This window comes from Cucurbita moschata, unplaced genomic scaffold (genome assembly GCF_002738365.1).
Source record: "Cucurbita moschata cultivar Rifu unplaced genomic scaffold, Cmos_1.0 Cmo_Scf00014, whole genome shotgun sequence".
In the NCBI taxonomy this organism is placed as follows: domain Eukaryota; kingdom Viridiplantae; phylum Streptophyta; class Magnoliopsida; order Cucurbitales; family Cucurbitaceae; genus Cucurbita; species Cucurbita moschata.
The window spans coordinates 3,280,957-3,295,358 of record NW_019268530.1 but is presented as its reverse complement, the minus strand read 5'-3'; the positions used below and the strand labels follow the sequence as shown (position 1 = coordinate 3,295,358).

At 35.9% G+C, this 14,402-nt stretch overlaps 4 protein-coding genes across 7 annotated transcripts in view; 1 reads left to right on the top strand and 3 right to left on the bottom strand.

The window, feature by feature from the left end:
• The window catches only part of LOC111452117 (abscisic acid 8'-hydroxylase 2-like), a 5,692-nt gene extending 2,948 nt beyond the window's left edge, over nucleotides 1–2,744 (bottom strand). The window contains exons 1-6 of the mRNA XM_023092664.1: nucleotides 2,497–2,744; nucleotides 2,109–2,427; nucleotides 1,857–2,006; nucleotides 1,522–1,782; nucleotides 556–834; nucleotides 159–277 (exon numbers count right to left, since the gene is read on the bottom strand). Coding sequence (XP_022948432.1) covers nucleotides 159–277; nucleotides 556–834; nucleotides 1,522–1,782; nucleotides 1,857–2,006; nucleotides 2,109–2,427; nucleotides 2,497–2,672 — 1,304 coding nt within the window. The 5' untranslated portion in view covers nucleotides 2,673–2,744. The remainder of the gene's footprint in view (nucleotides 1–158; nucleotides 278–555; nucleotides 835–1,521; nucleotides 1,783–1,856; nucleotides 2,007–2,108; nucleotides 2,428–2,496) is intronic.
• Nucleotides 1–14,402, bottom strand: part of LOC111452116 (telomere repeat-binding protein 5-like) — a 23,420-nt gene that overhangs the window by 385 nt on the left and 8,633 nt on the right. The gene's annotated exons all lie outside the window — the stretch shown is intronic.
• On the top strand, nucleotides 9,760–10,884 carry LOC111452118. Its single transcript, XM_023092665.1, has one exon. The coding sequence runs from the start codon at nucleotides 10,234–10,236 to the stop codon at nucleotides 10,546–10,548; it is 315 nt and encodes a 104-aa protein (XP_022948433.1). The 5' UTR covers nucleotides 9,760–10,233; the 3' UTR covers nucleotides 10,549–10,884.
• On the bottom strand, nucleotides 11,509–14,013 carry LOC111452115 (scarecrow-like protein 30). 2 transcript variants are annotated; one of them, XM_023092659.1, is made up of 2 exons: nucleotides 13,105–14,013; nucleotides 11,509–13,023 (listed from the first exon to the last, which is right to left on the bottom strand). In XM_023092659.1, exons 1-2 carry the CDS (start codon nucleotides 13,824–13,826, stop codon nucleotides 11,766–11,768), a joined length of 1,980 nt encoding a protein of 659 aa, XP_022948427.1. In that variant the 5' UTR covers nucleotides 13,827–14,013; the 3' UTR covers nucleotides 11,509–11,765. The 2 variants fall into 2 exon arrangements, with proteins under 2 accessions (XP_022948427.1, XP_022948426.1); XM_023092658.1 differs by having other exon boundaries at nucleotides 11,509–14,013.

Here is a 14,402-nt window from a genome sequence, read left to right as displayed (position 1 = left end):
CCCCCAACAAAAAGGGAGACAGAGAGAAAAAAAAAAAAAAAAAAAAAAACTCGAACACTTTAGTTTAGCTAGTGTAACACTCGAGTTATAATAATCACTTCCAAACATGTCATACACTAAGCTCGTGTAAAAAGAAGCTAAAAATTATAAAAAGAGACCTGTAACCGGTGATGAGGTGGTGGAGAAGAATGAGGATTTCAAGCTTAGCCATCTCGCTGCCGGGACATGAGTGCACTCCATTTCCAAATGGCATGTACGTGTTTGGTCGGGGTGGCACCTTCATCATAATACAAACATTTAACGACGTTATAAAAAAAAGATCATGCATTTAAGAGACGAGTTTAATTAAGAAATTAGATGATTAAGAGACAACTAGATTGTAACGACTTGTGAACGCGAAGATTAAGAGATCACGTGATTATATAAAACATATAATTTAAGGTTAGACACATCGAAAAGGACATGGGGTGTTTGGAGTTGATGTTATGTTTGGATGACCCACAGATTTATTTATTTATTTATTTATTTATTTATTTATTTATGATTTAGAGGCACCTCGAATCTTGAAGGATCAAACTTCTCGGGGTGTGGGAAGAAATGTGCAGAGTGATGAATGGTTCTGAACAGCGGAAGAACTTTCCATCCTCTTGGGATTAAATAACCTTCGAACTCCACCTCTTCCACTGCCTCTCTGAACGTGAACGACAGAACACTTGCTGTTCTTAGGGTTTCTTGGATCACCCGACTTGTCAATGCCATGCGCCTCGTGTCATCCCATGTAAGCCCACGCCCCCCTTCCCTCACCCTCTCCTCAAATATGGCGTCCTGCTCCTTCTGCACCGTATCAATAACAAACGGTTACGAATCACGACTCTCCCATATGATATGATATTATATATTATGAGCATATACTCTCGTGGCTTTATTTTGAACTTCTTCAAAAGGCTTTATATCACTCGAGATGTATTCCTTGCTCATGAACCTAGGACCATCCCCTAAATTAGTGGTGAGACTACCTCCCAACAATTTTCAACAATCTTCCTCTGGTGGCTTTGGTTTGTACTTTCCCAAAAGACTTTATACTAATGTAGGACTTGCCCCCGACAATCCTCAACAATCATTTTCGCGAACAAAATACCTCCCATGACGCCTGTGGAGCCCTCAAACAGCCTCCCCTTAAGCGAGGTTCGACTCCTTATTTGGAGTGCTCGAACAAAGTACACCATTTGTTCGACGCTTGAGTCATTTTTTACTAGAGACTCACAACTTCTTTGTTCAATATTTGAGGATTCTATTGATATGGCTAAGTTAAAGGCGTGACTGTGCTCTACAATGGTATGATATTGTCTACTTTGAGTATAACCTCTCATGACTTTGTTTCGGGTTTCCTCAAAAAGGTCCCGATAAGATAAGGTCTCGTACCAATGGAGATGTTATTCTTCCTTATAAACCCATGTTTATTCCCTAAATTAGCTAATCTCGGACCCTCTCTCACCCCAACACAAACAGGTTTTTTTTTACCTTAACAGCTTCAAGAAGATGGTGATCATCATGTAAGTACTTGAGAATCCATGTTAGAACACTGGCTGTCGTGTCTTGAGCTGCAAAGATCACTCCTATTATGTTATCAGCAATTTGTGAATTACTCAGCTTATTTTTCTCCACTTTGTCGCCGTCGCCGTCGCCGCCTAAAAGCACCGCCAGCAACCCACCGCCATACTCATTGCTCCGCTGTCTTTTCTCAATCAATTTCCCCAATGTCTCACTCAGCAACTTCCTCGCCTAAAACCCATTTGATAATTCATTAAAAAAAACAAATCTTTAGCATAAAAATCCAAACTTTATAACGTTTATACCTTCATTGCTTTACGAAAAGGCGTTCCGGGAAGATCAAGAGGCATAGAATTATAGCCTTTTTCAAGGCATTGGTACAGATGTTTAATTCTCTCAATTTCCAAGTCTTGTTGGTCACCAAAAGCGGAGATCATCGCCACATCAAAAGCAAACTACAAAAAACAATATAATATCATGCAAACGTGTGGCAAAATTGTGTCATATCATGCAAAATTGTCCCAAAAAAGGGAAAAAAAATCAAATTTTGTGAATACCCTTTTCAATTGTTGTAAGGTATTGATTTGGGAGTTATCCCAAGAGGGTAAAAGGCGAAGCACGATGTTCTCAATTTGAGAGACAGAGGGTTTGATTGCAGAGGGCAAAAAGGAGGCTTGGATGAGCTTCTTGAGGCGAGAATGGTAAGGGCCTTGGTGGAAGAACAAAGCTTGAGGGCCAATCATTTTCTCTTTGCTTGGTGGGTAGGTTGGCTTGAAGAGATGAGCCTTACTCACAAGCACAACTCTGGCAGCCTCAGGGCTTGAAATCATCACACATGGACACCCCAATATGTGTGTCTTAAACACATCCCCATATCTACAAAAACAACAACAAACAGAACTCAAAATATGAACCAAAAACAGATTTGAAGTTGTTTTGGAGTACCTTTTTTGCCTAATGGAGAAGAAGGAGTTGGGGTTTTGGGTGTAGAGTTTGAAGGTTTCGCCTGTGTAAGGCCAGCCCATGGAGCCAGGGGGGAGGAGGTGGTGGTTGGGGTGGCGCCATTGGAGGCAGAGGAGGAGGAGGAGGAGGAGACCAAATAAAAGAAGAAGAGGAAGCATTATTGTGAGGTGTAATTTGGAGAGCAAAGGGTATGAAATAAAGGGGATTTTATAGAAGAAAAGGTGAGGAGAGTGGTTTGGTTTGAAGACAAATGTCATCAAATTTTACACTGACACTCTATAAGGCCCTTTTTGTAGATAAAAATTTTAGCCCCATGCATTCCCTTCTTGTTCTAGCCCTTACCCAATTTTTTTTTTTTTGAATAAGTTTGTATTTGATATTAGAATCGTATCTTATTTTTGATAAAATATATATATTAATTATACAGTGAGTTAAAAAATTTCGAGTATAAGAACTAATATACAATCAAGTTGTTAAGTAATTTGTTAATATACGTGGTCTAAAATATATAAATTTTATGAATTTTTTTTAATAACAAAAAAATGATATAAAAGATTTTTTTATGTGAAATTTATGGACTATATGAATCTTAAATAAATAAATAAATTAATTTAAAACATGTGATTCCTATTTTTGAATTGTAAAATTAATAATATTAATTTCAAAATGGAATTAATTTATGAGGTCAGAGATAATTGACTTGGTTGAAAAAGAAAATGATTTTGTAATTTTTTTTAATTATATATTTATAAATGTATTAATTATATTATTGAAAATTTTTAATAATATATATTTGATCATAAATTTGGCAATATTCGAATTTTTGAATTTTTAAATTAGACAAATTTATTTATAAGATTTGTATTTCTGTTCCCATTTTAATTCAAAAACTTTCCGACCTAAATCTTAAAGATATAAAAAATTATTTGAAAAAAGTTATTTTAATAAAATAATTTTACCGATTAGAGTTTGATTATGAGAAATATATAAATAAATTTTAAATTGGTAAATAGTTAGAAAATGTGACAATTTTTATGAAAACCGATTATAAGAGCTGACAGCTGTTTCACGTTAAGAATAATTTGTATAATGATAGTTAATAAATTAAATTTTTCTAAATTAATGCCATCGTTTCTAGCTAAATTAATAAAAATATCTATAAATTATATTATTAATAATATATTTATTAAATTTAAAAAAATATTATTATTGACGTTTTTTAAAATATCATTAAACTTTAAATTTTAACTATTTAATTTTTTTTAAAATAGCATTAATGAATTGGATAAGCACATTCCCTAAATTATCTCTAAAATTAAATTATCACTATTTTTATTTTATTTTATTTTGAAAATTTTAGAATATTGGAAGGATGTTTTGAGTTTTTAAAAAAATTTAAAAGTATTAATAAAGCCTTTAATTAAGGTGCATGTTTTAAAATGGTGTATTTTTAAAATAAAATATTATTAGTTTTCATCTAAAAATAGATAGGAAAAATATTTTTTAGATTTCTTTTAAGTTGGTATTATTGAAGGTTGGAAGATATTTTTTAAATAAAGTAAAAAATTTGAAAGATATTTATATTAATATAATTTTCTTTAAAAAAAAAAATTAATGACATGTACAATACAGGTGGCAAGCTGGCATCAGTAACATACACTTGTTAGTTGCACGTGCGCACGTGTTCAGAATACTGCCCCTCCCAGGTCTTTGCTTCAGAGAACTCGTTCGCAACACGTCACTACTCACTTTAACAGCTTTACGCAACTTAGTGGACACGTGGACCGCTGAGATTCATCCACGTACTTCTTTACATTAGGGATGCGTGACGGTCGGTGTGTACGTGGAAGAAAATGATTGGGTAAATATTCGGAAAAATTTGACGGCGGTGATGGTGGGGAACTTGTTTCTTTTTTCTGTCCATTTTGACCTTCAAAGTTCAAATATTTTATTTTCTAAAATAAAAGTATTATTTTTATATCTTTTTTTTAAATAATTGATACTTAAAACTGAGATCGTATAATAGAATCCGTGATAGCTCAAGCTTATAGCAAGTAAATATTGTCCGCTTTGGCGACATTCTCATAATTTTAAAACATGTCTAATAGGAAGAGGTTTTCATACTATTACAAAAAATGTTTTGTTTTCCTTTCCAATTGATATCGGTGTATATCTCTTTCCTCTATTCATTCTCTCTTCTACGTAATTTATATTCTCATCATTGATTATGTCTCTACTATCACTTACTCTAAAAAAGAGATGATCATCAATAAAGAAAGAGGAGAAAGGAAATGGGAGGAGATGCAATTCACGGCATCTGCTCGTTTTTAATAAATAAGTTGAATTTCATGTATCGAGTGGAAAGAACGATGTTTTCACGTTTATTAAAGGTTTATAGCTAAAAGAAGTAAGATCGAGCATGATATTCAAATGCAAAGACAAGGTGATATTGGCTTTTTGATACAACGAAAAGAAAGGAAAGTTTTTTTCTTTTTTCTTTTTTCTTTTAAGACGTGGGCTTTTGGTGTTGACACGTGCTAAGTTCTTTATAAAAGGAAGATTAAAATTTATTATTATACGGTCCTCGATCGAAAGCATATCACTTTATATCCAATAATCGGCGTGATTTTTTTAAATCTATATCGAGTGATTATTTATATTTTTTTATAATTTTAAAATTTAGTTAAGATAATAAATTGTATAGAAAGATGTCGATACATAATGTATCTAATCATTACAGATCAAAACTTAGGTTAAAAGAAAGAGATATTTTTTTGGGTCATACACCAAATGTTGATTGAGTATCCAAATTGTTCTTGACAAGTTACGGTGTGGAGGTGTGGTGTGATAATAATGCAAAAGAGGGAGTATATATATATATAATATATAAAAGATTAGATCTTGATGAGGTAAAGGTTGGGGTAAAGGACACATGTAAAGAGAAATGGGAAAAGATATATGATCAAAGTGTGGCTATTCTATTGCTCAATGTGGAAGTCATTTATGGGATTAAAGTGGAAACATACTAAACCACTCCACTTTTCTTAACAAAAATCTTAACTATCATATCCATCTAAGATTGATCTTTTTTCTAATCGGTTATACTTGAATATGTGACGTTTGAGTAAAGAAGGGTACTCGAATGAATCGAGACTACATTCGAGTGAGAGTGATCTTAAAAAAGGGTGACTGAAAAAGACTTAAAGATTTAGAATTACTATCTATATGTATAAGGTGTATTTTTTTTTTTTTTTGTGGTTTAATAATAGAAACTTCAAAATTAAGTATGTTTTTGGTGGAAACATTCTATCTAAGATAACATCTCACGGGATTTTACTGGTGTTGTGAGAATAGTAATTTTCACTCAAAAACGATAAGTAGGTAACGTGGACATGTACAAGAGATATAGAGATTATCAGGACCAATGATCGAATTCTGGACATAAAGTCTTTACAAAATCGACTGAAAATCTTATTATGGGTTTTAATTTTTTTTTGTTAATCTTTAAGATATCGATGGAACACCTTACTTCAAAAAATATAGCATACTTTATAGTTTTAAAGTTCTCGTGACTAACCCATTAAAAAAATTAGCATACTTGTATAGTTTTAGAGCTCTCGTGACTAACCCATAAAAAAAAAAGCGAGTACCTTTAACTCGTAACTCTCCGTTCTTTGAAATCTTACTAAACCACATCTTACACATATCACTTCGATGCTCCTTTTATTCGAACACAGTGTCTATTTAATTTAATATATTATATATATATATATATATATATATTTATTTATTGCGAATTTTATCCCTTTTCATTAAATCTCTTATAGGATTCTGAAATTCTGTATTTGAAATGGTTTTGATTTGTAAAATTGAATAAAAAAGCTATATACTAAATTAGGGTAAGGCCCGGCTCAACAATTCTTTATTTTCACGCGCAATTTCTTCTAGGGTGACAGCTCAGAATCCAGGTGGGATGGTGGAAACAAGCCACGTAGATCCACGTATATTACAGCCTCACCAGATTCTGACACGTGCATGTCCAAGAACACCTACCTGTTACTCGTATCCACTACAAAATTTTCGTCACCCGCAAGTTTCAAAAAAAATTCTCTCATCTTTCCTAGAAAACTTCTCAGATTCAGAGGAATCCGATGGAGGGATACCGAACGCCGGAGCGACAGGAGTTTCGAATTCAGCCGGCAAAGGTGCCACCGCCGCCGCCGAGGAAAAAGGCGGTTGCGGCGGCGAAGAAGCGGGAGGCTCCAGCGAATGGATATTTTCAACTGCCTGACGATCTTGAAGGATATTTTTTGGTGTTTCCTAGAGTGGCCGCCGGCGGTGATCTGGGTGGTGGCTAGGCTAGCGTCTGCGCGTGATTGGCATAGGACTCTAGTAGTTCTTCAGTATTTTGTATATTTTCTTCGTCCGATTAGCACTAAAAGAACAATATTATGGTACCAATGTAAATACATGGGGAGGGTCCAAAAAACCCCATTTTTGAGCAATGCTATTAAAAACTTACTAGTTCAACTATTTTTTACCGTAAACAATTTGATGAGTAGCTCCAACTAGTTCACTGAATGTTTATTGGACTTGAATCTTATTACGACAACACAAGACTCGTGTCTCTGCGAGTCTGCGAAGTGGCAACACAATGTATCAAGTCTGACATTAGAAGAGGGTTAAAAACTTGGATCTTATAAGTGATAAAAAAAACTTGGATCTTATAAGTGATAAGGTAAGACGGCTACAAATACGCTGCATAGAGTTTGATATCAGGTTAGAAATACAATGCATAGAGTTTAATATCATCTACAAAATACGATGCATAGGGTTTGATATCATCTACAAATACGATGCATAGAGTTTGATATCATCTACAAATATGATGCATAGAGTTTGATATCATCTAGAAATACGATGTAGTTTGATATCATCTAGAAATATGAGCATAGGGTTTGATATTAGGAGAGGGCTAGAAACTTGGATCATAAGGGTTGGATATTAGGAGAGGGCTAGAAACTTGGATCATAAGGTGCCAAAAATATTGATTTCTTGTCCTCCAAAAACACTCCTAAAACTCTTTTTTGTTAAGTTTCAAGAATACTCTCAAAATAACTTCATTGAAAACAACATTAAAATGGTGAACAGGTTTAGGTTCCTCAATGATACTTAGATCCTTTTCAATTCGAACTTATTCACTAGAATCCCTTTACAAAATTCTCTAGAATCCCTTTACAAAAGTATACTTGTTGCTTGAGATAATCGAAGAGCAACAAGAACATCTAAGAGCATCTAACGATACTTAGAGATAGATACAAATCTAAGAGATAATCATTCTAGTTTATTGTTCTCCAAAAGAGACTTGACTCATTTTATCTAAATCTAAAGAAATATTAAATTTCGGTGGAGATAGCTTTTAATGTTCAAGTTAAAAAACAATATCAATAGAAAAATAAGTAACTTTACGAACCTTTCCATCCATTTTAATTCTTTTGACTTTAAAGTTCATTCTTTTCTTCGCTTATAGCACTAATAACTCGTCTTTCCAAGTAATTTTAAGACATTTTCTTTTCAAACAATGGCATTATGCACCGATAATGTATCTCCAAACCCACATTCACTTGGCTTTTCCAAAAGTCATTACCCAACCTTCAATCTTGCAGTTCTGATATGAGGTTTTCTTAAGTTCTCCCTCTTTTAGTAACAACACATGCAGTTTTGATTTCAAAAAAGAAAAAAAAAATGGACATAAATTTAGAATGAAATCACAATCAGAGGTATAAAATAAAGAAAAAGATAAAATATTGATAGGAGTACAAAAGTAGGAAGGAAAACAAAATCCCACCCCTCCATTTTCTATCCCTTCCAAATATTAACCTCACATGATTGCATGTGGGACACTCAAAAACCCCACTTTCTGAGTCCCACATGATTAATAATGTAAGCAATTTGTTAAACAATATTAATATTAATATTCAGCTGCAGGGAGAAGATGGAGAGAGCTGTTGCATTTTGTGTTTTATCTGTAAAACCACAATCACATGTGATCATTTCTTGGACCCACCAACTACTTTTGTTTGACCATTTAATCAAACTCTAGTTTATATATATGTCTCCCCTCCTAATGCTTAATATTCTTCTAACCCACTCAACTTCAGCATCACCAGCGCCCTATTTGTTTAAGTTTCTTTGAAAATGGTGTTTCTTTCTTTCCACTTTTGCCTCTTAAATTGCTTGCTTTTTTTGGGATTTGGACTTCACTAGATACAATCAAAGGCACACCAACTAGTAAAACCAAAAAGGGCTCGGGTGAAAGAAGTAATAATTGAGTCTACTGCTAGTAGATATTGTCCATTTTGGCCCATTACGTATCGTCATTAGCCTCACGATTTTGAAACACATCTACTAAGGAGAGGTTTTCACACCCTATAAGGAATGTTTCGTTTCTCTCTCCAACCGATGTGCGATTCTACATTCCACCCTCTTTGGGAGCCCAACGTCCTCGTTGGCACACCGCCCGATATCTAGCTCTAATACCATTTGTAACAACCCAAGCCCACTGCTAATAGATGTTATCCGTTTTGGCTTGTTACTTATAACCGTCAGCCTCATGGTCTTAAAACGCGTTTACTAGGGAGAGATCTCACAATCCACCCCCTTGGAGGCTCAATGTCCTCACTGGCACACTTCTCGGTGTCTGGCTCTATACCATTTGTAACATCCCAAATGTATTGTTGTCTGCCTCACGGTTTTAAAACGTGTCTACCAGAGAAAGGTTTCTACACTTTCACACAAAAAAAAAAATTTACCACCAATGTGGGATTTGGGAAGGAGAAAATGATGCAAGTGTAGGTGAAAGGACTGGGGGAAAGAAAAGGTTGAGTCATAGATCCCTTCTCTTCTAATAAGAACAAAAATAGGCAAATAATTGCATGTTCCCCACTTTTAGAAAATGTGGAGGAAAAAGGATAAAGGAAAAAGAAAAGGGCAAAGCCCTTATTCGGCCTATACTTACCATTTCGAAGAAAAGAAAAAGGGAAAACAAAAAAAGAATTTGTGTTGTTTTGTTTTGAAAAGCATTTGATCTATTTGTAGAATTTGAGGTGAGTGAGACACATACCTTACACGTCATAAACAGCTAGCAAATTGTGTCCTTTCCACTTCCCCTGATTGAATGGATGCCTTTGTTTGTCTCTCTTTGTTCTTTCTCTAAGACACACACACAGAACAGAGACGAATGTGAAGACAGAGAGAGAGGAGAATCATGTATAATAGAGCAGCAGCAATGCACACAAAGAAGTGAGTGTAATGCAAAGAAAACGATAGATCTTCACGGTACAAAAAGCCTCAAATTACCAAATTTTACAGAGAGAAAAGGAAAGAGCATCAGTTTTAAACACATGCCCATGTCTGCAAAATCAAATATTAATCACCAAATGGGCACAAACTCCGCCACCTTGACCCACAAATAAAAAGCCCACAATGGCTTAATTGGGAGTAGAAGATGATCATTGATCACTCTCTACCACTCTCATTTCCAATAAATTCACAGCTCCTCTCGAATCTCAATCATGTGCTCTTTAAGTAGTACATCATAATACCCCACTAGAATCCCACTCTTCTACTGCATCTCTTTCTAGCATTTCAAACCAACTATCACTCTCACAGGCATTTTCACAAACACCTTGCCTGCATCCCCATCTCACCTCGCATTAAATGGACGAGAATTGGAATCTATCAAAGAAGGAAGGTTCAGGAAGTAGTTACCAGTCTTCTACGAATCCCAAGTCGTCGTTCACAAGGAGTGGTTCCACCACCAAATCGCCATTACTGCGATGTTCTTCACAGAGAACTTTCCCAGCTTCCACTTCCAAGACCCCCAACGATCTCCCTCGAAGTTACTCGCAGAAGAGCTCTTCTTCAGCAGGACGTAAATACAGCAGCTTAGCTAAGGAACAGAAGGCCCGATTCTACATCATGAGACGCTGCGTGGCGATGCTCGTTTGTTGGCACAAGCATGGCGATTCGTAAGAAAGGGTATGAAAACACAAAATGAAGAAAGATCTGTTACCCTTTTTCAGTAGCTTCCGAAATTTGATTTCGTTCCCTTCTTCTTGCGAATTGGATCTTGAGATCCCTTCATAAAATTGATGTAAATTTTCTGCAACCCCATCGAGAAGAATGTGGGACTTCATTTTTCTTCGATTCAATTAGATCCAATCTGTAATTACATTGATGAGTATGATGAACTTAACGCAATCCCACATCGATTATAGCAGATCGATCCCCTCCTCCTCCTCCTCCTCCTGAATTTCTTATGAGATTTTTGTTTTCTTTTTCTTAATCTATTATTTATATTGTTCTAAATCTTTGTTCCTTTTCCTCTCGTATTTAGATTATATCAATTCTCGCAATTGAAACTTTAAACTTTGATTTATATATTACTTTCGGTATAATTAGAATTTATATAATTTTCATAAAAAATATTAAATTGAAACTAAAGCTATGAGATATAAATCAAAATAATATTATGTAATATTGTTTACCCTAAATTTATAAATTAATTGTCCCGAATCCAAACTAAATTCTACATCAGTTAGATAAAGGAAATATCACGAGCATTTATGAAGAGTCGTTGTCCTTACCAAATGATTTGAGGGTTATGACCTAACTTAGGCAAGTGGTTGGAATCCGACGAAATTGATGAGTCTAGATCAAAGAAAGACTCGAGAGAACAAATCAAACCCCGAACAATATTCTAGTATCATGAAGATAATCGATAATAGTATAATATTTTTTTAATTATCTCATTCCTTCTTGAACGTTCGTATCGATCTCTTTGTCTCGAGGGATAAATTAACCTCAAACTAAGCAAGAGATTTCTCTGTCTCTCTATACAACAATGCCCGAACCTCCTTTCATATCTATTGTAATTGAGATTATATCGAGTTTATAACACATTATCAGAGCAAGAGATCATTGTTTTCCACGTTTGTTTTGGTGAAACAGATCCCTCTCGAACGTGGATCAAGTCCGTTTCGAGTAGGCTTGGATTGATACGGTGTTTGTTTAGCAGAATCAAGCAGAGGAAATGTGATTTTCATGCCCAAATTTTGACATCCTTATATACAAAACTTCCAGCAATCAAGCTACATAATAACTAGCAGACACAAGAGTTCATAATGGATATAAATATTATAGACTTCTAAGTCTTCTATGGCTATTGTAATACCTCCTGTCCTGGCACGTTACGCGACTACCCAACACGACAACCCGTCGATGATCCGTCCCTTCCACCCTTGTAACATCCATGCTCCATCCTGATCCACTGCGAAGTCCTGATGGTATTCTGTGTTCACTATCTTCTCCACATTCTTCAGCAGTTCTTGGTCTAATGGCACTTGTTTGAACCCGGCCCTAGTGTTCCTTACTTGCCATTGCTTGTATGTCTCTGGCCTTTCGACTCTTTCGAGCCCTTCGCACGCTATAACGTTCATGATATCTCTTCCTAAGATTTCCCTTTCGCATAGATACCTCTGTGGATTATCTCGAGGCACGGTCGCCTCGTACATGTCGAATAACGATGAGTAGTAAAAGAGTGCCTCCTTAAACCTTGTGTTGAAGAATGGAGTGTTGAATGAACCATTGGTGACTTCATGAATGAACAGATCTGGGTTGATTTTCCTGATCAACTTCAGAACCTTGTCTCTTGGACTGTTTGCAACGACGGTTTCGTCGGGTACGTTCTTCATTCGGAACATACAAGTCACAATAGTCAGTTCGTCTCTATTGACATTAAGATCCTCGTACTTAACAGTCTCCCATTTCTGCGCCAAGACCTTGTGTTCAAATGGCACGTTAAATCTTTTGCAGTAATGTGCAAGGCGACGTCCAGTCTGCTCGACACGTTCGGCGGGGCGGAAGCCTGGCTGAGGAAGCTCAATCCCTGTGATTCTCAGCTTGGGAGGTCCACCAGGTCTGTCGGAGAGCCGCTGAATCAAGCAAGGCCATTGAAGACCATATAATATACCAAAATCAACAATATGCAGCCTTGTTACATTCTCAGCTAGCTTCAGAATTGTTCTATTGGCATAGAAATATGACATCCGCCGAAAGGGGCATGCCTTGATGAACATCTGATAAGTTTTCAAGATATCAGCCGCAGAGGTTTCATTGCTTGCAAACGGCATATACAGCGGCGTCCCGGCCGCAAGCCGAGTCTCGAGGCCTTTAGCAAAGAAATAAGCTAATCTTTGGTTTCCATCCCCTGATGGATTAGAATGGTGCCTAATTTGATTAAGCAGCTCATTAGCAGTCCTCTGATCATAATTTGAAACAGCTTGAGCACATTGAATCAACAATGTCCATAAATCCACAACTTCCACACAACTCTCTTGCTTCCTAGATCGATTCTTCTTACCTTTCGTTTTCTTTCTCGATTTCTTACTCGATTCGTTCTCCGACGAACCGTCCGACCCCCATGATGGGGACTGCCGGCTCTCACCCCTACACAGCAAGAGTTCATCAAACAACTCAGACAATGAACTATCATCAGCAAAAGTAGCAGATTGTTTAGTACTTCTCAACTCCTCATCACTGTCTTCCCTTTGATGATTCTTCTTTTCTCTAAACAACCCATTTTGAAGGGTGGATCTAGCATCACCCACAGCAGCAAGCCAAGAAAAATCAACAGCCCTAGAAGGAACAGAAGCAGATGAATCATTATCCAAGTCAATGGTTCCAAATTTACCATTAACAGGAAGAAATTTGCTAGCCTCCACAGCTCCTTGCCTAAAATGGAAAATATATTGCATCCCAAACAAGGAATCTTGACTCAAAAGAGGTTTATCAGAAGGGGGAAAAACAGAGGAATCTCCATTAAAAGATTCAGATTCATCTTCAGCCTTAAAAAAACCCAAATCAGATCTAAAATTCTGAGTAGAATCGCCAAGGCCGATTGGAGAAGGAGGATACTTCTTACCAAGAACATCATAAAAAGATTTCTCAGCAGCTTGAAGAGCCAAACAGTCAATAAGCATACAGGGCTTAGTTTTGAGATCTTCCTCTTCGTCCATCAGCATCTCCGTGATGTACTTCAGCATCGTATTAGAGGTGTCGTGACAATCCGGTGAGTTACCCTCCGTGCTCGACGGCGACAGCGACGGCGATGTCGACGACGACGACGACGACGAATTATGATGAAGAGGGTCGAAGATTTCTCGGTTGACGTTGAAGAACCCATTTGAGAGATGAGGGTTGTAGTGAAAATTATTCCATGAATTGGGGAAATCGTCGAGGAGATTGTCCATAAAATTAAAAGGGTTTGATGAACGAGATGAGAATTGAAGAACCCAGAAAATAAAAAAGAAAATAAAAAAGAAAATAAAAAAGGGAAGAAATCCAAAGAGGAGTCGGTGGAAATTCAGGAAATATGAACACAGAGTCGGATTTTGATACTATTTAAGAGTCAAGCGGGCAAGTGTCGGATCATTTCGGCGACGATGGTTCTAGGAAGGCGTTGCCTTGACCATACAAAATTTAATTAATAAATAAATAAATTATTTCTTTTTAAATTTATTTTTCTTAAAATCAAAAAAGAAAAAAGGAAAAATTGGTATTGGTCAAAAGCAAATGAATTAAATAATGGCCAACACGATTTTTGGTTTTTTTTTTTTAATTATTTAATTATGATTGTTTCTTGATACCCAAGATGTGTTGACCAACGGAAAATATAAATAAAAAAAGGAAAAAAAAAAAGTCATCAGATTAAAAAATTTTATTTTCTTAATTTCCAATTTAGGGTTTGGTAAAAAATAATTTGTGAGTTAAGAAATTAATTTTTCGAAAATTATTCAAAATAAATATTATTCCCCCCCCCCCCCCCC